This window comes from Schistocerca nitens, chromosome 3, assembly GCF_023898315.1.
Source record: "Schistocerca nitens isolate TAMUIC-IGC-003100 chromosome 3, iqSchNite1.1, whole genome shotgun sequence".
Taxonomy (NCBI): Eukaryota; Metazoa; Arthropoda; class Insecta; order Orthoptera; family Acrididae; genus Schistocerca; species Schistocerca nitens.
Genome location: NC_064616.1, coordinates 568,023,198 through 568,049,996, shown reverse-complemented (window position 1 = coordinate 568,049,996; position 26,799 = coordinate 568,023,198). Strand labels below are relative to the sequence as shown.

The 26,799-nt window shown below is 40.2% G+C and overlaps 1 protein-coding gene across 1 annotated transcript; it reads left to right on the top strand.

Moving 5' to 3' along the window:
* The first annotated feature begins 490 nt into the window (after positions 1-490).
* LOC126249660 (uncharacterized) lies at positions 491-26,032 on the top strand. Its single transcript, XM_049951340.1, has 6 exons — positions 491-940; positions 1,027-1,402; positions 1,516-1,691; positions 1,790-1,873; positions 2,219-2,295; positions 25,634-26,032. The coding sequence occupies exons 1-6, from the start codon at positions 782-784 to the stop codon at positions 25,683-25,685; spliced, it is 924 nt and encodes a 307-aa protein (XP_049807297.1). The 5' UTR covers positions 491-781; the 3' UTR covers positions 25,686-26,032.
* Positions 26,033-26,799: the final 767 nt, after the last annotated feature.

Sequence of the window (26,799 nt, the reverse complement as noted above, 5' to 3'; positions counted from 1 at the left end):
CCATTTCTATATTTCAAAATAACTGAATTAAATTTTTGTCGTTTACGGGGAGCGTAGTCGTTTGCCACTGATATTTCTTTTCTACACCGACAGATGGCGGGCGAGTAGTAGATTGGGGTTTGCGTCGTGTGAACACACCACATTTGCAGCGATCTTTTGCATGTACAGACATCTGCGCCGATGTCTGCGCAGACGGATCGTTGCGTGTGGACCGGGCTTTAGACTGACAGTTGACGGGCCAGCTGTAGACTGAAACTGTATAGATAGATAGATAGAGAGAGAGAGAGAGAGAGAGAGAGAGAGAGTGTGTGTGTGTGTGTGTGTGTGTGTGTGTGTGTGTGTGCGTGCGTGCGTGCGTGCGTGCGCGCGCGAGATTTGTAGCGAGTTATTGCGTGCACAGACGGGTAGTTGCCATTTGACCCTCCTCTGTGATATGTTATACATTCATGAGTATATGCTCACTATCGATCTATGCAATAAAAAGTGTATTTAATCTACGATGGAGCGTGAAAGCCAAGAAAACTTCCATGAGGAAAGCTAAACGGTCTTGCTCGTGCAATTTTGAAAGGAGCGAACCCACTCGTTGGCATACTAGTATTCACACAGCCACACATCAGTGCGGGCTTTTCTATTTTGGAACAGAACATCTCTGGTCAAAGATGCAAGCGCAGGGAACAGTCATTTGTTGAGCGGCGTGTTTTGCAGACGCTTAGGCTGTTTATTTGTGTCAGCTGTGATTTACTTGTTACATGACGCGCTGAGTAAAAGTGATAGGACAGCCATGGCAACATTTCCAGAAAAACGGAAAGATGAAGTTTCTCCATGCGAAAATGATTTCGGAACTTTTAATCCGGAATTTGCTACAGAATTATCCAACAAATTGGAACACATATCACCAAGAAACGAAGAAGTTTCTACAATTGATATGTATGATGATCGGGTAAGATTTTTGTGGCTACATATGAACGAATTATTGCCTGTATGAATATGTTAATGAATGAAATTTCTCTTCTTTCGTTTTCTCAGCTGCACGAGATGACAGCTTCGTATTCAGAAATATCATTCGATTCGCTAACGTCACCTCCAGATGCTTCAATTTTTGAAAATCGCTCGTTTGGTGGATCTCCGTGCTCAGACGAAATGGCTTGCAAGAAGAAAAGTGACTCGGAGGGTGCAAGGTTTGAGCCGCAGGACAGCGATAATAAAAGACCTGACAAGCTGGAGCTACAGAGGTGTGCTGAGAGTTCCGCGTTGCAGAAAAAGAATGTACAGTCTATTCATAAGACATTGCAGGATTTGCATTTGGAGGGCACTGTTACTACGGAAGGTGATATGGTGTTATTCGTTGCAGAAGACCTGGAAACCAAAATAAAGCTCTCAAGTCCTATTACAAAGAAAGGTGGTATGTATTACATTTTAGCGTTCTTTTCTAACACTGAAAGTGCTAATGTGTGTTGTCAGTAGACCTACTGTAACTTCCATCGCTGATATTTGTGGTAACTGTAAACGTTACAGATACGCCTCCGTTTCCTGGATCGCGGATTTCAACTCCTTGTCTTTATAGACAAGCATTAATGCCACAGCTTCCTTCTGTTGATCCCAATGTTCTAAATGATTTGGAGCAGGAAGTGAGGAGGTTAGCTACATCTGTCGATACCCTAACAGAAAACCTAGCAGGGATTTTGCACAGTGTTGGTATACCTATTGAACACATTTGTGCTTCTTTATTTGTCTTAAACACGGAAGTCCAGAGTAATTATGGAATGAATATCTGTCCCTTTTGTTATAGGTATCAGCTATTACAGTTGAGTGTCTGGAAACATACAGAGATGCCGTTTGCAAAACATGTGATGCTGTTGATTCAAATATTAAGGTAAGTTAAAAAAATTGTTGTCTATAATATTTTGTCATAGTTATATTGTTTAGTTGTCAGTTGTGTAGTTCTCAATTGCATAGTTCAGTTCACTCCACAACTGTGAAAGATGAAAGGGGGAAGAAATAGAATGACAGCATAGAAAAGGAAGTTCATTCATAAAGAAGTGATGTTAATCAAGTATTCTGTTAGCAAATAATATGCTATTTAAACTATTTGAGCCAAGTGTTAAAGTGCATGTGCTCTGTGTCTCCAACATTACTTTGAACTGGTATTCTAAAATTTCTATACTATTGTTTGCCTGAATTCCTCTGTTTTATTTATTTGCTTTCTGTAATGTTTTAGTTGATGTACCAGCTCATGGCTAAATGTGAAGAGCTGAGCAAGTTCATGACACGGATATACAAACTTTCTGAACAACTGTATCCTTTTGTTTCCGATGTACATTTACTTTTTCTGATAGTATCTCATAGTTTATGAAGGTAGAGTACTCATTAAATTTTTTAACTAGATTGCAACAGTCCCTAGGCACATTTACCTTCATTTCATGTGCATAAGCATGTAGAGTTGGTGTTTCAGCAATACCACTGTCCAGTTTTGTCCTTTTGTAAGAAAACTGGTGTGTTTCCAGACACCAATAATTTCATTATTACTGTTATACCTTGGTGACTCAGTACCAGATTACAAATCCAAAGGTCTGAGGTTCAATCTCCAGTCACTCCTAGGATTTTTATGTGTCACTTATTGCTGCTGTAACCTCTGGCATTGTTTGTAGATGTGAAAATGCTGAGTTGCACTGTGATTCAGAATTCACATTAAACTGTAGGTTCCCCTATAATTGTCTGGGTAAGTCAGTTCAGAGGTTGGATGAAGCCAATGGCATACCACCTCCAACAAGACTGTGCCTATTAAAGCACAGTGGTGTTCAAAACAGTCTTCGGTTTGGTGACTGCTTTACTTACTGTAACCTGAACCACATATGCAATTCTTATTGTAAATTTACAGTGGTATTGAATTTGATACTAATGATCAACAATAACATAAAAAGACACAAAGCTTTCATAGAAAATAAATTGCAGTTGGTGTAAAACTGGATTTTGTGATGCATATTTGAAAATAAGACTTTTTTCAAATTTTGCTTTCATTGCTGCTAATTATTGTAAGAGAAGCTTTACATTTATTAACATGGTCAATGGCATGGGCATGTTCTTAGAGCAGATACAACAATAGAGACAAAGATTGGTTTTAGTTTGAAGAGTAAATGGTAAATGGCTGGTGGGATGACACAGGAAGTGATAGCTAGACACCTTGCATGAAGATCTCGTGCGTGCACCCTTACCAGACACAAGATAGCATAAAATGGTGACATACTGGCAAAACAGTGGACCCTGCCACCTGACTGGTGTGGCAATAAGAGTGGAATATCAGGTACAGAAAGATCTGTTGCCAGAGCAGACAGGGACTTCAGTTAAGGAATCATAAGTGTTGCTTGGGTGAACCTACAGTTAGAAAATGGGCAGTACTCAACATTAGACACCTGTTTAGGCATGCACCACCCTCATGTGAAATATTATCCTTCTTCCTTAGCATTTGTCCTTCATGCTATCAGGGTCCACGGTTTTGGCTGTCTTTCACCATTTTATCTGATCTTGTGTCTGGTCAGGGTGCAAGCATGAGATTTTGAAATCTTCATGCAGGATGTCAGGCTATCATTTCCTGTGTTGTCTTACTGGCAATTTATCATTTGCCTTTCAAACTAAAATCAGTCTGTCACTGTTGTTGCCTGTGCTCTAAGAACATGCCCATACCATTGTAGATGACTTTTTGTCATCTTATCTACTGTTGGTGCTCCTTCACATAATTTACAAACCTCATCATATGTGACATGATTCTGCAGTGTTACTCCAGATGTCCATTTGAGAATCCTTATTTCCATGACAGCAGGTCACTGTTTCACTTCAGCATTCAGCACCATAAAGTGCAATTAAACAGATTACATATCGGTATACTTTAACAACGTGCAGCTGCCTTGACTTTTCAGTGTTTTTCAGTAAGTGGGCACCACAAATAGCATCTGTCGTCTTACATCCCATCACAGATCCACATTGATTGGTGGTGAGAGTGGTGAGACAGATTATTTGTCAGATCCTTTTATCGATGATGCTGAAGATCTCCATTGTGTGTGTTAGAAAATGTAACAAGCAGTAGTTGCTACATTCACCTGGGTTACCCTTCTGCTTCAAAGTTGGAACTGTTTTACCCCAAGTCCTGTCAGCTTCAACAATTTTGTTTAAGAAAACTGTCAGCCATTCAGTTGAAGGTCCCACTGCATTTCCATTTTTCATTTTATGCAGAGTATCAGCTACCTCATCCTTGGTGATTGGTACAGTGGGTACCTGTACAGGTATTGACACTGGAACTGAAGCCTGTGGAAACTCCTCATTGCAGATTTTCGCAAAGTATTGCTGCCATCACTCTGCTACTTTCTTCCTAGTGGTGATTAGATTAGATTAGATTAATACTAGTTCCATGGATCATGAATACGATATTTTGTAATGATGTGGAATGAGTCAAATTTTCCAATACATGACATAATTAAGTTAATTTAACAACATACTTAAGTTAATATAACAACTTTTTTATTTTTTTTGTGTTTTTTTAATTTTTTTATAATTTTTTTTTCTTAATTTATATCTAAAAATTCCTGTATGGAGTAAAAGGAGTTGTCATTCAGAAATTCTTTTAGTTTCTTCTTAAATACTTGTTGGTTATCTGCCAGACTTTTGATACTATTTGGTAAGTGACCAAAGACTTTAGTGGCAGTATAATTCACCCCTTTCTGTGCCAAAGTTAGATTTAATCTTGAATAGTGAAGATCATCCTTTCTCCTAATATTGTGGTTATGCACACTGCTATTAATTTTGAATTGGGTTTGGTTGTTAATAACAAATTTCATAAGAGAGTATATATACTGAGAAGCTACTGTGAATATCCCAAGATCCTTAAATAAATGTCTGCAGGATGATCTTGGGTGGACTCCGGCTATTATTCTGATTACACGCTTTTGTGCAATAAATACTTTATTGAAAATCTCATTCTGGAAATACTTTATTCCTCAGTGATGAATTACCCCAAAATATGATACCATATGAAAGCAGTGAGTGAAAATAGGCGTAGTAAGCTAATTTACTAAGATGTTTATCACCAAAATTTGCAATGACCCTTATTGCATAAGTAGCTGAACTCAAACGTTTCAGCAGATCATCAATGTGTTTCTTCCAATTTAATCTCTCATCAAATGGACACACCTAAAAATTTGGAATATTCTACCTTAGCTATATGCTTCTGATTAAGGTCTATATTTATTAATGGCGTCATACCATTCACTGTACGGAACTGTATGTACTGTGTCTTATCAAAATTCAGTGAGAGTCCGTTTACAAGGAACCACTTAGTAATTTTCTGAAAGACAGTATTGACAATTTCATCAGTTAATTCTTGTTTGTCAGGTGTGATTACTATACTTGTATCATCAACAAGTTTGCATCTCCATTGTTAATTCCACAGGATTTTTCTGTCTACTGTTTGTCTATCATGCTGCATTGAAAGTCTGTAGATTTCAAGCTCTCTAGTTGGTGTTTCAAGTTTATCATACATTTCGCTTAGATGGGCCAGTTTTGCTGCCACAGCTGTCTTCTTTGCTGCACTCCTAGCTTCATGATAATCATTCCAACTTTTTTCTAGCTTAGAAGCAAGGAACATTTGATATAGCTGCTTATGGCTCAATCTCGATATGTTGAACTCTTTTTGTCAATTAATTAAAAATATCATTCATTAACTATCAATTCCCATATTTTAAAACATTTGGATTTATTAGCAGGCTATTATGTGGTTGATGAGTTCAGTGCAGAGTCTGATTGAAAAATGTTTTCTGTTTCTTACTTTGTGTACACTGTCATCAGTTTCTTGAATTTGACAGTAGACATATTATATATTCTCAGATGATCTGGAAGCTGAATATCTCAGTAATAAATTAAATGCCGCTGTGTAGTTGTTAATATAATGAAGTATCCCACTTATATGTAATTATGCCCCAGCTTTTGCAAAAAATTTGGGTTACTACCTTTGGTTATTGGATATTTGAATTTCTCATTACCTGGATTGAAAATATGTAAACATTATGACCACTCTTAACCATAATGTCCATGGCACTCCCTTTAAGATCCTTGCTCAGTTGTTATTTTCTGACATTTCCTCTATACATGCATTTGTCCTTCCTCTAAGTTTCACCTTGAAGGTGGAACAGAATGAAAGATGCGTATGTTTAGTATGTAAGTACGTTAACACTTTTAAATGAAAATGTTTATCAGAATGCAGCTCGTGTACAGAAATGAACATGTTGAGATACACGTGACTGCACAGCTAGTGTAGTTTTCACATTTGTCCTAAATCCAAAAAGGAATTCAAATTGAAGTTGAAATCATGTTCTCAGATTGTCATTGCACGTACAATGCAGGCTGTAGGTTGATTGGTACATATTGTTCTTGAGAATACACTATTGGGGATTCCTTGAATTTATTATCTATTAATAAGAAGCAAAACAAGTCTTAGTCACTGACACTATTAACTGTGGCTGCATCAAATAGGTGCAGGCAGGGTAACAATAAAAATCACAGCTTTTATGAAACTCTCAGGTTTCAGGTAAAAATTCTTCGTTGTGACTCTCGTTTCTGACTTCTGTAGTAATTTAAAAGTTCAAATCTGCACTAGTATAGAAACTAGCTGTGAAACCATGGTACACCTGCACAGGCGTTTGATGATGTCGAATCTTAGACAAACATTTACTTGAGTACTGCAAGCTTGTTGGCACCATCTTTGATCAACATTTCTGTAGGCCTCATTTCTGAAGAGAGGCCTGAAAATAAGTTCCTTTTGGTGGTGTTTAAATAACAATAAATAAGCAAATATATAATTTAAAAAGGAATTGTCACTTACATAACTTACAAATTGAGATGTTTTTAATAGATTTTTGCTGGGAAAGTACCTATTTCCAGCTCATTAGTTCTCTCATGAATGAATCAAACTGTTAGTAATCCATCCAGGTTGTGTAGAATATTTGGTAATCACTTCTTGTCATTACTTGTAAAGTTTTATAACTCTTAAAAGCTGGTGTCCCGAAACAATTATACCACATGCAGTTACACGAAACAAGCAAATATGAAACTGTATCAGTTATTAAATCAGTAAGAGTAAAGACTCCTGTGGGTATGATGAAATATCAAGTAGTAAGATGAAGATCAGTGCACCATATACTGCTTGTGTTCTGTCACCTGTGCAAAATGTATTTCAGATGTGGTCAGTTTCCTGACAGATTGAAATACTTGTACCTTAAACAAGTTTTTAAAGAGGTGAAAGAGAAGAAGAAGACAATTACAGACCAGTTTCTTTATTATCGGTGTTTTTTATTAAATTATTGAGAATGCAACTATAAGAGAGCAGTGGAACTTCATGGTGCACATAATTCATTGTCACACTCAGTTTGGTCCCAGAAAGGAGTATCTACAGACAATTAAATTTATTCTTTTTTGTGTTGGGTACTAGTGGAGCTGAACAGTAGGCTGAGGACAGTAGTTTGTTGATTTAACAAAAGCATTTACTAGTGTAGACCACATAGCACTTTAGCATAAATTGGTACGTTATAGAATTTGTGGTAAAGCTCAACAATGTTCACTTCATATAAGGAAAGTAGGGAGCAGAAGGTTGTCCTCCGGGGACAGTGTCAACAAACATACAAGAGCTTTGTCTTACTTCGGTCATGTAAAGTGTGTGCTGACAGAGTTCTGTTCTGCACCCATTGCTTTTACTTGATATACATCAATTACCTTCCATTAAACATAATTTACTTACTTATTTACCTTTTTTTTTTTTTGGCCACACAAACAGTCTCTTTGGCCCCACCAATCAGCCTCCTCCATCTTCCTCGGTCCATGTATTCTTCTCCAGGTAGTCTTCATCATATTTGTATCCTCTCTGACCCTCTTAATCCCTCTCAGCCATGGTCTTCCCCTCGATCCGTTGCCTGTGATGATATGGCCTTCTTGACACACAACATGCCCATACCCCTTTAGTCTCCTCTTCCTATACATAGCCATAATGCCCAGCAGTTTGTACAAATCCTGTGATTTCTGGTTTTTCCTTTCTCTCCAGTCATCTCCATCCTTCACTGCTATTGTGCATGATGTCGAATATAATGTAAATGATCTTGCTAATAGGGTAATTTGTAACATCAGCACATTGCTTTCAGAGAACAGATTAATGCTTAATTGCAACAAAACACATTGCATACAGCTTCTGACAGAACTCTTGTAAATATTGTTGACTTAAGATGGTCAAACAGTCAGTGAAGTCAACAATGTTAAATTCCCAGGACTGAGGGCAGATGAAAAGCTTTCTTAAAAGTATCATGTTCAAGATCTTATGCAGAAACTGAATACTGCTGCCTTCACTATAAGCATAAGCTCAGTTGTCACCAATGCTGAAATACAAAGGCTTGTTAACTTTGCTAGCTTTCACACTGTCCCATATGATATCATTATTTGGGGGCAAATATGTGGACTCAACAAGAATATTCGTAGTCCAGAAAAGGAAAGTGAGACAGATCTGCAGTGTCAGCTCATGAACTGCATGTAGGCCATTGTTCACATGTCTTGGAATTTGAATACTGGCATCCCTGTACATATACCTATACCGGCATACATTCTCCACAATCCAACGTATGACAAATAGCAGAGGGTACCATGTACCACAACTAGTCATTTCCTTTCCTGTTCCTTTCACAAATAGAGCAATGGGTAAAGTGATTGTTTATATTCCTCTGTAAGAGCCCTTATTTCTCTTATATTGCCTTTGTGCTCCTTATGTGAAATGTATGTTGGTGGCAGTAGATTCATTTTGCAGTCAGCTTCAAATGCCAGTTCTCTTAATTTTCTCACTGGTACTTCGTGAACAGAACATTGTCTTCCCTCCAGGTATTCATATTTGAGTTCAAGAAGCATCTTAGTAATACTCACATGTTAATTGAACCTGCCAGTAGAAAATCTGGCAGCTTGGCTGTGAATTGTTTCCACATTCTCTTTAAATCCGATCTGGTGGGGATCCCAAACACATAAGCGATACTCAAGAATGGGTCATGCTAGTGTTCTAAACACTGTCTTCTTTACAGATTATCTACACTTTTCTTAAATTCTTCCAATAAACTGAAGTTGAGTATTTGCTTTCCCTGCTGCTGCCCTAATGTGCTCGTTCTGTTTCATACCAATCTGCAACATTATGCCTAGATATTTAATTGATGTGACACTGTCAAGCAACACTGTAGAATATTTTTTGGTATTTGTGTGGCCTGTGTTATAACAGTTTTTTCTTTTTTGTACTAATTACCAGATAGAAAACCAACATATCGATTTGCTACAGCTTCAGTGCTAAAGTTTTCAGATTTTAAATAAAACTTTTTTCAAAAACAAGTAAATATTGTGTTCTTGTAAAAAAAATGGGAAAGTGAACAGTGCTATTTTAATAACAAAAGTGCCATTAGAAAGTAGCAACAAATCGCCGTAAGAATTGGTACAGCATTGATTAAAAAGAGTGGTAGTCCCAACAAAGTTGTGACATTATATAAAGAGGAAACATCTGCAAAGCTCCTTGAGAAAGAAGGTAAATTTGTTTGATATACATATAGTTTTACTGACATGCTATTAACTTGGGATAGTAACTGGACCCTTACTTTTGTGCTTACTTCAGGGTGAAAAATCGATACATTCCAAAAATGACGATGCAGAAAACTCATCCACTTGTGACCTTTTGCTGTCACCATTGCTGAACCACTCATTTTCCCTTTGCAATCTTTGCAGGAGGCAATGAGACAGATTTCTTTCGCAGTCTCTGGCTCATATCAGTTGAAATCTCCTGCTCCTTCCCCTTCATCAGAATGTTTCAATTTTTATTTGAAGTCTGTATTTCTTACTGAAATAATAGCAGTAAAAACTGAAAATTATTTATTTCAGGAACTACTTATTTTGAGCAGTTTTAACAGTCAGGTTAAACTGAACGTGTAGTGTAACAGAACTGGTTATTTCAGTGATGACTGCCATCCCTACAGCACACTATCAGTGCTGTATTCAAACATTACGTGATTGTTTTCCCTACTTATCTGCATTAACTTAAATTTTTCTACATTTAGAGCAAGCTGCCATTCATCACACCAATTAGAAATTTTGTCAAAGTCATTTTGTATCATCCTACAGCTATTCAACAATGATACCTTCCCATACACCACAGCATCATCAGCAAACAGCTCCAGATTGCTGCTTACACTGTCAATAAGATAATTTATTTTTGTAGAGAATAAGTGTTGTTATATCGCCGGTCGGAGTGGCCGTGCGGTTCTAGGCACTACAGTCTGGAACCGCGAGACCGCTACGGTCGCAGGTTCGAATCCTGCTTCAGGCATGGATGTGTGTGATGTCCTTAGGTTAGTTAGGTTCAAGTAGTTCTAAGTTCTAAGGGACTAATGGCCTCTGAAATTGAGTCCCATAGTGCTCAGAGCCATTTTTTGTTGTTATATCAAGATTCCCTGGGGCATTCTGGGTGGTACCCTTGCCTCTGATGAACATTTGCCATTGAGGACAACCTACTGGGTTGTTTGTGCAGTGTATTCGAATATTAAATTTAGTAGTTTTCAGTCGCTCATCAAAATATTAGATGTGTGTTTACATTTCACGGCATGCAGTAGCAGCTGTGGTGGGTGATAGATTAGTGATAAATGTGAGCTAAGTAAGGGGCTGGTACTGTGGAGCACTCTCAGCAAAACTGAATTAGCCTTCTATCTGGACCCGGCAACTTATTTATTTTCAACTCTTTCAGGTGACACTCTATGCCAGAGATGCCTATTATTATGTCTTCCACACGGAAGTGTATGCAACTGTCAGATGATGGTATGTTTATATAATTCTCGAGTGTCAATGATTTCTTAAACACTAAATTTAAAAACTTAAGCTTTCCTTTTGCTGTCTTCTATTGTTACACCAGACTGGTCAACAAATTTCTGGATAAAAGCATTCGACCCACTTTGCAATTTTATGCAGGACTAAAATTATCTTGGTTTTTTGACAAAATCTTTTGCTAAGGTACGACGTGGAAGTTGTTGTATGCTTTGCTCGTTGACCTCCTTACAAGCTCAGATTTCTGCTAACTTTTTCCTGACACAATTCACACATTCTGTTTTGAACTGGGAGTGCAACAGTCTTTGCTTTTTCAGTATTGTATGAAGTTTTGTTATTAAATCACAGTGGGTCTTTCCCACTCGTTATCAAGTTACTCGGCATGTACTCCTCCAGAGCATGATTTACAGTCGGTTTAAACTTTGTCCATAATTCCTCTGCGTTTGTAGTATTGGAACTGAGTGATGTCCATTCACTGTCTAAGTGGGATGCTAGCAACTTGTGACGTTCGCCTGCTTTATTTCTTGATTGATGGTCCTTGGTGTCGACGTACTGCATTGCGATACTGGCTGAATAATGGGGAGTGGAAGTTCAACACTGACTACTTTAAATGATGTAACCTACAGGTGCACATTTGCGTTTCACAGTTCTTTACTTCCATTGTTCACAACCCCACAATAAAACACAGTTATGTGGCCAGTGCAGTATTGTTTAACATTTGATAAGTGTCATTAATAGGTTGCAAGCAAACATCAACATACTGCTACAAATGTTTACTGTTGGTCATCTACGAGCAGTTAAAACCTAACCACACAGTTCTTGCCACATAATATGGTACATATTGAACAGATACTGACATTGTTTTAGCACATCGCTTATTACACTTATTTCACAGTTAAGTGGGTGCATTGTTGTTGATCTAACCAATATGGGTTCTTTGTCTGAAACTCTGCCGTGGACTGACTGCTTCAGGACCAAAAATCGGGCCCTTATATATATCATCACGATAATAGGCACTGAAACTACAGATTTTTCAATGTTTAATTTACAGAAATTACAATTAAAACTTAACTCTTTCAATTAACTGCATACATCAGAAAATTGAGTCTTTTTAACGGTTTCTTCTACTACAATGGTTAAGCCGTATTATTTGTTTAAATCATGAAATTAACAAATATAGTTATGCAAACAATACTTTCGAAGAAACTGGAAATTACTGCCCCCAGGGGCTCAGCATTCATTTGCTGAGTACGGGCTTGGCGACCCCGGGGTCCTGAGCTGGGGTCTGGTCAGCGCCGCCAGTCTCCTGTCACCGTAACCCCCGGACATGCTTCAGCGACCACCGTATGGCGCGGTGGTGGAATATTGTGTGCTGCGGGGAATGGTTATCTTGGCTTGACCGCCTGGATTGCGAGGACGGTAAACCTCTATAAAAACCCCTCAATCTTATGGTGTGCTGCGCGCCTATAAGATGCATGGCTGTTGGGGTGGAACAGTCGCAAGCGGGCAACCTCTGGGGCACCTGCCGCACCCCAGTTGTATAAGGCTTACCTAGGCACGCGGGGCTCTGTCTAGGTGGACTTCTAGTTCCCTAGCTGCTCGTGGGACCGAGATGGATCCTTCGAATTCCTCTTTTCCTCCTCCCAGCGGAAAGGGTGGGCCGCTGGAAAGTTCCAACACCCAGTCTCTGAAGAGGGCTCGTGCAGTCAGTCCCCCTGACTGCAGCACATCTTTGACAAGTCAAGTCTTTAGTAACAGAATGCATTCTGGTAATCAGAATGTGTTTCTCATTGTAAAATGGAAGGAGGGTAGTTTTGAGAAGGTTTTGCCCTTCTATATACAAAAGGGTGTGGAGGGCATCTGTGGCTCCTTAAAATCAGTGAAGCGTTTGCGTAATGAGACCTTGCTCGTGGAAACTTCCACTTCCCAGCAAGCCACTAACCTGCAAGCTGCTAAATGCCTTGGGGAGTATGCCATAGACACTGAACTGCACAGCACCTTGAATTATAGCAAAGGTGTGGTGACATGCCGGGATCTAGTCGACATTCCCAAAGACGAACTGCAATGTGAGTGGGCTCCGGAAGGTATCGTTGATGTTCAACATATCATGAAGAGGGTTGATGGCAATCTTGTGAAATCCGACTCCTTTATTCTGACCTTCAGCAGCACGAAACTTCCAGAACATGTTAAAGCTGGGTTCCTTCGCCTTAGTGTGAGGCCTTATTTCCCAACCCCAATGTGCTGTTTTAAATGCCAGCATTTTGGGCATACCACCTTAGGCTGTAAAGGCGAAGCGACTTGTGGAAACTGTGGTCAGGGTGCTCATGAAGGAGTTGGTTGCTCGTCTCCGCCTAAATGTATTAATTGCTCTGGGAACCACCCTGTTTGGAGTAGGGACTGCCGAATATTTTTAGAGGAATGCAAGGTCCAGGAAATAAAAACAACCAAGCGTATCCCCTATGGTGAGGCCAAGAAGATTTATAAGTCGATGCAACCTCCCACATTTGCTACATCTTTTGCATCCCTGGTACAGAAGCCTACTCCAAAAGTCGATGCCTCAACGCAGACTGAGGTGGTGAGTGTTGGCACTAACACCTGCAGCTGTCAGTGCACTTGCAACACAGCCAGTGTTTCAGAGCCAGTAGCCCCTACTTGAACGGCAGACAAAGGTACAGTGGCGAACTTGGTCCAGCCCCTCGCGCCTCCCACAGCTGAGATTGTTCCCAAGCCCAGTGCTCCAATTACCACTCCCACATCAGCTCCCCCAAAGTCCACCAAACCACAGAAAGCTACTGTACAGCAGCAACAGCGGGTCAAATCCCGTGGTAAACCATCTGACCATGCAGATGTTGTTTTACGTTAGCCTTCATCTGACTCTTCCCCAGAGTTGATGGAGTACGATGTATGTGTGGGGCAATCATCTCGTCCCACGCCTGCCCCTCCACCTGATGTGGTCTCCCCGCACCGTCGGAGAGACAGGATGAAGGTGCTACCCCCAACATAGATGGCTCCCATACTCCAGTGGAACTTACAAGGGTTCAGGACGCATGTGGAGGAACTTCATCTACTCTCTCAGGGTAGACCACTGTGTGTCTGTCTCCAGGAGACGTATTTCCATCCATCATACTCCCCTGAGATACGAGGCTATTCACTCCACAAAAAGGACCACCTGCGTGGAGAGAGAGCTAAAGGTGGCGTAGGTATTTTCGTCAGGACGGACTACCACTCCTCGCCTCTCTCACTTACGACGACTTTACAGGCCACCGCTGTGTCCGTGCACGTGCGTCATCCATTGACTGTATGTTCACTTTACTTGCCCCCACTTGATGCTCTTGATGAAGCGGCCCTCACCGACCTTCTTACACAGCTCCCCCAGCCATTCATTATTTGTGGTGATTTTAATGCCCACAATGTGCTTTGGGGCTCTGCAATTACCTGCCCCAGGGGTAGAGCAATTGAGAGGCTTCTCCTGTCATCCTGTGCCTACTTGCTCAATGGAGGACAGAGTACTCATTTCTGCACGGCGACTGGGTCGTTCTCTGCCATTGACCTCACACTTTGCTCTCCAGCTCTTGCCGCCAGTGCTCACTGGGAAGTGGTTGCTGACTTGCACGGCAGTGATCATTTCCCAATCTGGATTCACCTGCCAGATGGCGTGGGCCCCGAAAGGAGACCACCACGATGGGTGCTCAGTGGAGCCGACTGGACACTTTATAGCCAGTTGACCCAATTCGAACACTGTGCGAATGTTGAGGTGTGGGTGGATCATATTACCAAAACGGTCCACCACGCCGCTGCAGCATCCATTCCACAGTCCACAGGCCACCGGAAGAGGCCACCTGTGCCTTGGTGGAGTGCCGAATGCCGCTCTGCAATCAGGACCAGGCGTGTGGCTCTGTGTCGGTTCAAGTGTCGGCCAACTGCTGAGAATCTTGCAGCCTTTCGGGTGGCGAGGGCAAGATGTCGCCGCATTATTCGTGAGAGCAAGAAGAGGACATGGCAAACGTTCCTGAACACCATTAATCGTTCCACCAAAAGTTCCATTGTGTGGGAGACCATCAGGAGAATTTCTGGCAGAGGAGGGAGGTGCCCCATAGCTGCTGTAATGACTAACGGCACTCTCCACACGGATCCGCGGGACATTGCCCAGACTATGGCAGCGTATTTTGCCACGGTTACTGCAACAACCAGTCAGGATCCAGGTTTCCAGCGCCATAGAGCGGTTGCTGAGAGATGTAGTCTGAACTTCCAGTCCACCTCTCATGAAGTTTACAACTGCCCATTTTCTATGTGGGAGCTGGATTCTGCATTGTCTGGAGCTCGTGACACATCCCCTGGTCACGACAGGATCCATTACAGTATGCTATGGCACCTCACAATGCGCAACAGAGAAATACTCCTCGCACTTTTTAATGCCATTTGAGCGTCGGGTCACTTTCCTGACGCGTGGCGTGAGGCAGTTTTAATCCCTTTTTTAAAACCTGGGAAAGACCGCACGAGCCCAAGTAGCTACCGTAGTATTGCACTCACTAGTTGCATAGGGAAGACCTTGGAGCGGATGGTCAACCGCTGCCTTGTCTGGATGTTAGAATCCCGGCAACTCCTTAGTCGATTTCAGTGTGGGTTCAGGAGGTTTCGTTCCACCTTCAATAACCTTGCCCTCCTGGAGGTGGCTATACACCAAGCTTTCCTACGCCGTCATCACCTTCTAGGTGTATTTTTCGACATCGAGAAGGCCTACGATACCACTTGGAGGCGTCTCATCCTGGAGCAGGTTCACGAATGGGGTTTTCGTGGTTGTCTTCCTCTTTTTATTCAGTCTTTCCTCTCGCCATGATATTTTAGATACCGAATTGGTGATGTCCTGTCTGATCGCTTTGCGCAGGAGAACGGTGTCCCTCAGGGTAGCGTTTTAAGTGTGACTCTCTTTGCCATCGCTATTAATAGCATTACGTCCATAGTGAAAAGTCCTGTCCAGTGTTCTTTGTTTGTGGATGATTTCTCTTTGTTTTGCTCTTCTTCAAGCCTTGCAACGACAACTCGTCAGTTGCAACTTACGATTAGGCATTTGGATGACTGGGCGCAGAAGAGTGGTTTTAAGTTTTCCACCGAGAAGTCTGTATGTGTTCTTTTTAACCGTTCTCGTTCGATTTTAACCTTTCCTGAGTTGAGGATGAGGGACACTATTCTTACTTTTAAAGACACAGTGAGATTTCTGGGGCTCATTTTTGACTCGAAGCTCACGTGGTTACCTCATCTTAAAGACCTGAAACGGCGGTCACTTAAGGCTTTAAGTATTTTAAAATGTCTTAGCCACAGTACATGGGGAGCTGACAGGACTTGTCTGCTCCAGTTTTACAGGGCGTTTGTGCGATCTCGGCTCGATTATGGGTGCACGGTGTATGGGTCTGCGAGGCCTTCTTACTTAAAGATGTTGGACGTTGTGCACCATGAAGGGCTTCGTTTGGCCACTGGGGCATTCCGAACTAGCCCCATACCAAGCCTCTGTGCAGAGGCTGGTGAACCGCCATTTCATATGCGGCGACGGCTACTTACAGTGCGCCAGGCGTATAAAACTTTGTCCACACCATACACCCCTGCATACCATACCGTTGCTCAGCCTCCTCTGGCACGATTGTTTCATAACCGGCAACGTGCGACACAGCCCTATGGGATTCACGCACAGGATTGCCTCGGTGCGATGTCTATGGCTGGTCTTCGTGTTTTACATCGCGGTTGGAGCAGATCTCCACCTTGGCTCCTCCGGAGACCCAAACTTATTTTAGATTTGACTAATTTTAAGAAAGATGGCACACCTGATTTTGCGTTTCAATCTCTGTTTTTTAACATTTTAGATGTGCATCACGGTTTCACTGTCGTTTTTACTGATGGCTCCACACAGGAGATTTTCCTTGGCTGTTCTGTGGTGTTCCCTGATCATGTTACCCGGATTCGCCTCCCTGCTGAATATACCGTTTTCGCAGCGGAGCTCCACGCGATCCTGAAGGCACTGGAGCAGATGAATCATGTTCGGGGCGATCGATTTCTTCTCTGCTCCGATTCTCTTAGTGCCTTACAATCACTGCAGAACCTATACCCGACTGAGGAGATGGTCCAGCTGATACATGACCAACTGTACTTGCTCCAACAGCGGGGTAAAGAGGTATCCTTCTGCTGGGTGCCTGGTCATGTCGGCATATGGGGCAATGAACAGGCTGATCGGGCTGCCAAGGAGGCCTGCAGAGAGCAGGATGTGGTCCAGTGTCCTATCCCCTTGCAGTCAGTCATCACTGCACTCCACAGGAAGTGCATGGATTTGTGGGAGGACGAATGGCTGGCGGTGACGGCCAATAAACTGCGGTCGGTAAAGTCAACCACTCGGCCGTGGCGTTCCTCCTGCCGGTTGCTCAGGCGGGAAGAGGTGGCCCTCACACGTCTTCGGATCGGGCACTGTCCTCTGACGCATAGCTATTTATTACAGCGGGAGGATCCTCCATTTTGTGATGCTTGTGGTGTGCACATTTCTGTCCAGCACATTTTAACAGACTGCATTTTCTACCGTGCTGCAAGGGCAGAAGCACTAGTTGATGGGGATCTGCCTTGTGTTTTAGCTAACGATGAGACATGTGTGTCTAGGGTTTTTAAGTTTTATGATGTGTCTAGGGTTTTTAAGTTTTGTGATGTGTCTGGACTCTGGCCTAAACTTTTAGGCTGGAGGTTTTAGTGTATTGCAGAGTGGCTGACTCCTCCCTTTTTTCCTTGCGGTCAGCCAGCCACTTCCATCTGCTACATTGTTTTAGCTCCCTCTCCCGTTTTCTTCCTGTGTTGTCCATGTTTTACTGCTGACGCCCTGCTTCATCCCATGCTTCGATGTGGGTGAGCACCTATTTTTCAATGATTGTTCCCCGTGTTTTATGTTCCGTTTTATGTCAATGTTCTGAGTTTTTTTTTTCTTGACACCCGTCTCACTATGATACTGAACGGGCGCTGAAGATCTTGCTGTCGTGCGCCCACCAAACCCTTCTACTACTACTACTACTACTACTACTACTACTGGAAATTACTTTGGAATTAAGAGCTGGCTTTGCTTACATGTTTTCAAAAAACGCCAAATAGGTTCTTTAAGAATACTATTAGTTGTTCCTCCAAACATTTACAACCAAACAGAATTTATATTTGTTTATAAGTCAACAATAGAATTTAAGTTACGAAACAATTACTGATATACCCTATAACAAAAGATACTTACTAGTAATAGTCAAAATAAATTAGAAAATCAATTACATATATCTGGTGTTATATTCTTTAAAACTGAGGGCCAAACTTTCTCTGTTATGAAGATGCAGATTATACTCACCTATGTTAAAAGTGAAAAAATGAATTTTAAGGAGGCAGATGACAAAACAAGAGGGGAAATAAAAAAAACATCCCAGCTTGCTTAATCACAAACTGCTTCTCTGCTCTTTATAGCAAAAATACTCTCCTATGATGACATCATGACCACTACTTCCTGTCTCTATACTGGCACTTTTGATAAGGTCAGGTCTGTTTGTAGCCACATGGACTAAAACCTTTCCATTATGTGCAGTCTGTCAAATGAGCTACTCAAGAAATATTTCAGAAAACATTTTCAAGACTAATTTACACGACTGTCTGTCCATAACAGCTGTAATGAATCCATAGACATCCCAGTCAATACTCGGTAGGTTAAAGTTGCCCCCATCTAATGTTGCATGTGCTGGGTACTTCCATGTTACTGAGTGTAAACATTCTTTGTCATAGTGGAATCAGGTGGCAGTAAAAACGTCCAACAACTAATTTCTGTTGCACAGAACACAACTGACTTGTGTTCACCTAAGCCTGTTACTTGCGTCCAGATAACTTCACAGTTAGACTCAATTTCCACCTTGATGGACACAATGTTTTCATTGACTGCAATGAACACTTCCCTTCCTATTGGGTTCTGATCTGTCTTTTTGATAAATATTCCATGCCTCACTAAATATTTTGGAGTTTTGTACATTGGGTTTCATCCACTATTGGTTTTGAGAATAATTTGAGTGTGACAACTTTTCTGGAGAGCAATAAATTCAGGAACTTTTTTATGACTACTTCGACAATTTGCAGTTAAAGTTTTGTCAGTTGAAATGTGTCTACTTTGTACGTGATCTAGTTTTGCTCTCTATTTAATGACTGGCGAATGTTAACCAGAGGATCTTAAACTATTGCCTAGCTTTAAAAAACACCCGTGTGTACTCCCACAAGTACTCTGCTACCCAAGTAGCTGCCTCCTTTGTTAGTGTATATTCCCTCATGGGGTTTGTTGTTGACAGAACTGACTTATTCAAAAGAAAGTGCAATATTCATTCAGTGAACCCTTGATGGAAAAATGATTTGCATGGCTGGCCGGAATGGCCGAGCGGTTCTAGGCGCTACAGTCTGGAACCGCACGACTGCCACAGTCACAGGTTCGAATCCTACCTCAGGCATGGATGTGTGTGACGTCCTTAGGTTAGTTAGGTTTAAGTAGTTCTAAGTTCTAGGGGACTTATGACCTCAGCAGTTGAGTCCCATAGTGCTCGGAGCCATTTGAACCATTTTTTTTATTTGCATGTGAATGACACTCTCTTAAGCATTGCTCAGAAATATGTGCACTATTCAGAAAGTTTCATTTCCAATGACCCTCCAGCAGAACTAGAAAAACAGAGTGATAAACCCCAAGACTTCAGATCTAAATTAAAAGGTCTCCCTGTGGCACACTGCTTCTGTTGCATACAGGAGTACCTCGCTGTAGTTGAAAATGTTTCTCTGTAATGGGTTTGTTTTTTATACTCTCACAATTTCTGTTTGTTTTCTTTTAATTCTTTAGTTTCTTTTGCTTGTAACGTTCATAATCAGCATTTTGTGAACCGTATACAGACTTGTTTCTTGATGACTTAGCTTTGGCTTGTATTGTCCCAGAGAATGAATAGATATCCCAGTGAGTAATGACCTGTAGTTGCAATATTTTATTATTGTGGTGTGTTCACAAAGACACAATCACAAGAAAATTTTGTAAAAAAAAAAAAAAAAAAACCATGCACATACAATGTCAGTATGGTTATTAATTACAAACATTATGATGATGTCTAACCTGCTCCCTGTATCCACTGAATCTTTCATGATTAAGTGAAGAATTCCTCCATGTAGAAATTCATCTCTCAGGGAGGCCACCCAGAAATTGGATTTTTGTAATTTTTTAATGTCAATCTTCCAAAGTAAGTCAATTCAACTCTCTAAAATTTTTGAGAAAACTGACTTTCAAGTTTTCCAAGGGACTTTAATTCCCTAAAACTATGGCGAATTCCTTGATTGGCAGCATGGCTCAGCTGGTGCCATTTGAGAATGATAATCAATTGGATCGCTTGTTTGACTCTTGCTGCGGTCTCTTTTCTCCCAGTTTGAATACCTCCACATTAATATATAAAACTGATCAAATATATCCTAACCAACACATATCCTATCATTATTTTTTAAGAAAAATGCATATCTTCTTGTTCCTAATTACATATCACATGCAAAATTCCAGTGTTCATTGCAAATATAAATTCTTGATTACCAATATTTCATGTAAGATCATAAATAAATTTTGATATTTTTTAATTTTAATAATCTTTTATAAAATATCAATGATCAAGAATTTATATTTTCAGTGCGTGTGATATGTAATTAAAAAGTAGAAGACATGTGTTTCTCATAAAAAAATGGTGATTAGATGTGTGTTAATTTTCACATATTTGATGAATTTCATATTTAAATGATGTAGGCATTCGAATTGGGGCTGAGGGGGAGCTATAGCAAGATTCAAACTAGCAATCCGTTGATTGCCCAATTACCACTCGGTGACACTGCAATGTTAGCCATGTGACCTGTCATCAAATTTGCCACAGCTTCAGTTAATTACTGTTCTTCAGAAGTCTTCAAAGTTGATTTTCTTGAGAATTTTTTGGAGTTACATCAAACTGCCATAGGATATCAATATTTGAGTCTGAATATTACATGTGATACATACAATTGCCAGGTGGTCTCCTTGTGGTTCTATTGTAGTTACGAAATGAATCTGATTGTCTAAACCTACAATTAACATCACCCATTAATGAATCTGATGAATCATGTTATCTTAGATTTGTTCTTCTGGAGTATGTGTCCAGAACAACTATACCTACTGATAGAGTTCGCTACTGTTAGGACAGTAAAGTGTGTAGCTTGATGTTACTTCACTTTATATTGTTCATGAGACATCTTCTGTTGTGATTTTGGAGCATATGAACCAAATGTTTTATGATTTTGTGAGTATGTGAAGTTCTGTACATCTACAGTACATAGATTATGCCGTAAATGAAAGATCATATTTTGTGCATTTTGTTCGCATAATTCACATATTTTTGTGTCAGTTGATTTTTACAAACTTGGCACAGAAGAACATTAGCACTGCATAAGTTAGTAGGGGAGGGGCAGTAATTACATGCAGCCAATGCACTGAAAGCTGTCAGTGTTGGAGGAAGATTGGTAAATATTCAGAAAGAAGGAATGTGGAAAATACCAAATTGGAAATGGCATAAAATGTGTACACTTTCCACTAACTTAGAGTAGGCTGAATTAATGTTATGTGTAATGAAGCATTTTACGGGAATGATCAAGAGCGCACAAATTGGTGAAAACACAGCAATAACTTACTAGTTCAAATTAAATTTTCATAAATCCAACACCAACTTCAGTTAACTTCCCTGATCTCTTCACAAGATTATATTTAGCTATTCAGGGAACCTCATGAGGATAGCACTGTTCATAATGCGAGTAATAAATTTTTCTTTTGTCAGGTTTCTGTAAGTCTCACACCTCACCCAACCCAACAGATGAAAATGTAATGATCTTGGAAAACTTTATGGCAAATGAACATGAATGGTGTGACTGGTTTATCAAACAGGGATTGTTGAATTTAGATTTGTAATGAGTGGAATATTCTATACAGGGTGTTCAAAAATTCAGTGTCCAAATTAACAGGGATGATGATGGAGACAAAAATGAATATATTTTGTAAAGCAACCAATGTGTCACAAACAGATGTTGTTGGAGTACTGAGTGTGCAGGAAGTTATTGTGTGTGATTGAGAATAAAACAGTGCTAAATGTTTTTCATTGATTTATTGTTCTGATCACTATTACACTACAATAAAGGTTCGAAATGAGCACCAATAACCTCAGTGCAGGGTCAGTATTGATGTAGCAGCGAGTCCCATGTTTACAGGAAAAATCACGGTGTGTTTTGTGTTTGTGTGGCTGTCATAAGAATTCTTGCAACCAGTTCTATTTATGAGTTAACAGGTGTAGAATACACTTTGGCTTTCATGTAGCCCCCAACGATTGGCAAAATTAGTGGTTATTACTGCTCGGACTAGTTCTGCAAAGTGCGTTGGGCCCCAATCATGCTGAAACCACTTCATCTTCCTGATATCTAGCCGTACCTCCTCGAATATCATTGTCAGGTGAGCATCAAAGAACACTCTGTACATGTCTTGCAGTTTGCCCCGATGTGTAGTGCTCCATGTTGACCCTGCAACTGTCATGGAGGCACTACTGCTACCCGATTTTTAGTAATTCAGTGTTGCAACATTCTATATATCATAAACTAACATTTAGTGTAACAACTTTTATTTGATCCACTCACGTATTACATATGCATTCTCAGTGCTCATGCAATATAGGTTTCTGATAAATGGTTGCTTTATGATTTTTTGTCTCCTGTATCATCCTTGTTAGTTTGAGTACTGAAGATGTGAATGCCCTGTATTTAATTTTAATGCTGTATGACATCCACAGTTTTGAATCTAAGGAAAACTCTTCAGATAAGTGCCAACTCAGTTTATAGAAAGTATCCATACTTGGTCCTTGTAAGACGATTTGGTAAAATATGAGGCTCAGTTAAACAGTTGTCAAGCACACCTACTTGTGGGAGAGGAACACCTATTCATGTAGCAGCTGTTTTTGTGCTAATGGAAGGAATGTTCTATTGGCTGCAAAATGACTTGTGCTTTATTGACATTTTATTCAATTGCATTTCGGGAAGAAATACGTGTGCTACTAATTGTGCTAGTCTGCTAAAGGTTTCTGAAAACATAAATGATATTCTGAATCTGGTACTCTGAAGTGAAATAACAAGCGTAATTCCACTTTAAAATACCGTATTGTAGCCGATGAAAATATTTTGTTTTGTCAGCCAGGTAACAACATTCTCTTTAAGCAGCATTTCAACAAGTTTCTTGTTTGCGTCATCAGATGAAGACTGAATTCCAGTAGTATCACTTGGCTAATAGCCTAAGAAAAGTACATTTGTGAAAAACACTGAGAAAGTCTGCATTGTCACATGCTGAGCCAAGATATTCAGTATTTGTGTGTGTGCGCGTTTAATTTTTTTAAAATATGTATATTACCACACAACCAGCCTGAAACTGCAGTCTAATATAATTCAGATGCTAGAGCAAAGAGTATTGGTCTTCAATTTCAGACTTATGCATAGACATTGGCACTCCACTAATTGCATTCCAGCAGCCATATTTACGCACACTGAAAATTGGATGCATACTTCTATGAACTTTAAAGATTGAAATTTTCCCAAAAATTACCCTCTGAAATGATTATCTTTCTCTCTGAAATACCGTAACTGTCCAGAATATGTATTTTGGATACTCTTTTCTATGGACCACACAAGAGGGTGCACTGGTTTAAACAATGGAGCCACATTTGGGAGAAGAATGGTTTAAATTACTGTCTTGCTATATGCAAATTTAGATTTCTCATTGTTTCCCTAAGTGACTTAAAGTGGGTTCTGGCATCATTCATTTGAAGAAGGTGAAGTGGACCGAGCGAGGTGGCGCAGTGGTTAGCTCACTGGACTCGCAAACTGGAGGACGACAGTTCAATTCTATGTCTGGCCATCCTGATTTAAGTTTTCTGTGATTTCCCTAAATCACTCCACGCAAATGCTGGGATCGTTCCTTTGAAAGGGCACGGCCGACTTCCTTCCCGGTCCTTCCCTAATCTGATGAGATGGATGATCTCGCTGTCTGGTCTCCTCCCCAACAACAACTTAGGTAGGTGCTGAGTTATGAAAACCCGGTTTCTGCCAGACATTGTTGAAACTAATGGCTGATAAATAGTACTTTATTTTTTCATGTGGTCACCGATAATAATAGCTGGTAGGTGAGTCAGCACACCACTTTCACGTGTGTGTGTGTGTGTGTGTGTGTGTGTGTGTGTGTGTGTGTGTCGATAATAATAGCTGGTAGGTGAGTCAGCACACCACTTTCACGTGTGTGTGTGTGTGTGTGTGTGTGTGTGTGTGTGTGTGTGTGTGTGTGTGTGTGTGTGTGTGTGTGTGTGTGTGCAGGAATGGAGAACACTGCCACGCGTGCTCCGATGGACCTGCTCCATTCCAAAGGTTCTGGCTGTAGTGTTTTCACTGCCTCTCTCGTGCTCTTGAGCATATCTGTTCATGCACTGAAGGGTCCTTTCTCATATGCAGTGACTCCTTGAGCAGTTTGCAAGCTCTCAACCAGTCTTACCATTGCCATCCCTTGGTCATTGCTATCCCGGATTTCCTGCATGAACTCAGACAATGTGTACACTCGGTGACCTTTGTCTGGGCCCCAGGCCTCGTCAAGATCACAGGGAATGAACTCGTTGATAGTCTGGCCAAACTGGTCACCATCAAACTGACTCTTGAGATCAGTATTCTGGGAACAGACCTTTGATCAGTATTGTGCCATCAAGTTTCAGGAATCTGGAATATGGAATGGCTCACTCTGACTTCCTCAAACTAACCACGAGTGATAAAGGAGACTACGAATATGTCGACATCCTCCATGGAGGCCTCTCGTGAGGACTCTACCATCCTTTGCTGGCTCCACATCAGTCATATTTGGCTGATTTGTGGTCATCTCCATTGCAAGGACCTGCCCCACTGTCATTGTGGTTCCAGCTTTACAGAGGTCCACATTTTGCTGGACTATCCCAACCTAGCCAGCCTGTGGCTACCCTAACTAGCTACCCCTGGTGTTAGGAGACAATGCCTCAGCTGCTGACTTGGTTTTACCCTCATTGCCCTCCAGTTTCAGGGATTTCCGACTACTCCCTAGATGGGGCACCTTGCCTGCCTTTCTTCCCCTTTCCTCCTTTCTTCTTTTTGTCCCTTATCTTGTCTTTGTTGATCTTTTGGAGACCTTGGGGTTGGGTTTTGCATGGTAGGCTGTCTCTGCTCTACAGTCATACAGACCTGTCTGTTTGAGGAAAAAGGGACTGATGACGAAGTAGTTTGGTCCCTTTAATCAATCAATCAACCAAGCAAGCAAGCAAGCCAAAGGTTCCTACAGTCATCAAGGAATGTAAGATCTGAAGGGGAATCTTAGAAGATTGAAACCAGTCATCTGAAAATAAAACTAAACAGTTTAAATGCAGTCATGACTGTCTGTATTGAAATAATTTATGATATTAAGAGATAACTGTTTCTCCTGGAACAATGTTCCAAAAAATGTTTAAATACGTGTCAAAAGGCAGTCTTCCTTTCTTTCTCTTTTATTCAAAATAGCAATAAAATTGTTTGTATGGTTGTCATTTGTTAGACTGAAATATGGAATTGTTCTCTGCCTTGTATAAGCATGTCACTCTAAACAACACACTGTGTCATTTTGAAATATTATCATATGTTGAATTCCTTATGGTATAACCAGAAAGGCGATCAAGAAACTACTTGATTTATTTGAGAGTGCTGTCAGTACATAATGGTATGGCACAGAAAATTGTCACCAAGTATTTAAAAGATTTTTAAATATGGCTTGATTTCTGTGGAAACATATGCCAGCTAATAGTGAATGTATGAATCAAGAAATATTCATATAAAGCTGGAACTACTTTAGGATGTGTACAAAATTTTTTATTAGCTAATGTCATCCAGTTCAATGTTTCAGCAAAGCTATTTTGTCTTTGTTTACACATAATAGTAATTAGAGAACCTCTGTCTCTGTACTGAGAGAAAATTATGCAGCACTTTGTTTAAACAGTCTGTGATAAATAATTTTATGAAATACATGGAATTTGAGCTCTGTTATTTATCTGTTGGTGTTTTAAAACTTTATTAAGTTAATTTAAATTGTAAATAAGCACATGAAACTGTAGTGTGATATATGAATTATACATTTCTCTGTATAGACTTTCTTATTCCTTTCTATATCTCTGAATTGTTATTAATAGTATTGTGAATGTTAAGTGATCTCTGTAAGACACATAGTATTAAAAATGTTACCTAATCACTATACTGTTTTGCATTTCTGAACTTTTCCATTTCTGAACTTTTCCACATGTTGAGGAGTACCCTACTAAATAATTTGCATAACTAACATACTTGTGGTCCCCTGCTGAAGGAAAATATTTGATTCTGGGGCTTAGCAGTGTTTCATTTTATTTCTGCATTTGTAAAAGTCTGGTAGTGGTGATGTATATAGTAAACTGAGATACTTGTTGGGAATATTGACACTGGAATATTGTCAGTTTCATTTATGACAGTACCTTCCATTTTTCACAATTTGTTAGATAGATTATTTTTTGACTAATCGTTGAACTTTATTAGCTAGTTTGTAAATTTTTCTACAGGTCTTTCTTGATATGAGTTATAATATCAAATTTTCTATGAGAGAGATAATATTTTCAAATATTTTCCCTTTCCTTGTACTGGGTTATGGCTCCCACATGTTTATATTCCATTTGCCATTAAAATGATTTGAATTTTTATGTCTAAATTTATGTGGATCACTTCATTTGCATTATTCCACTTTTCTGCAAGAAATTTTTTTAATCATGAACAGGGCAAAATAGTTTGAAATATAATGGATTTTTTTTT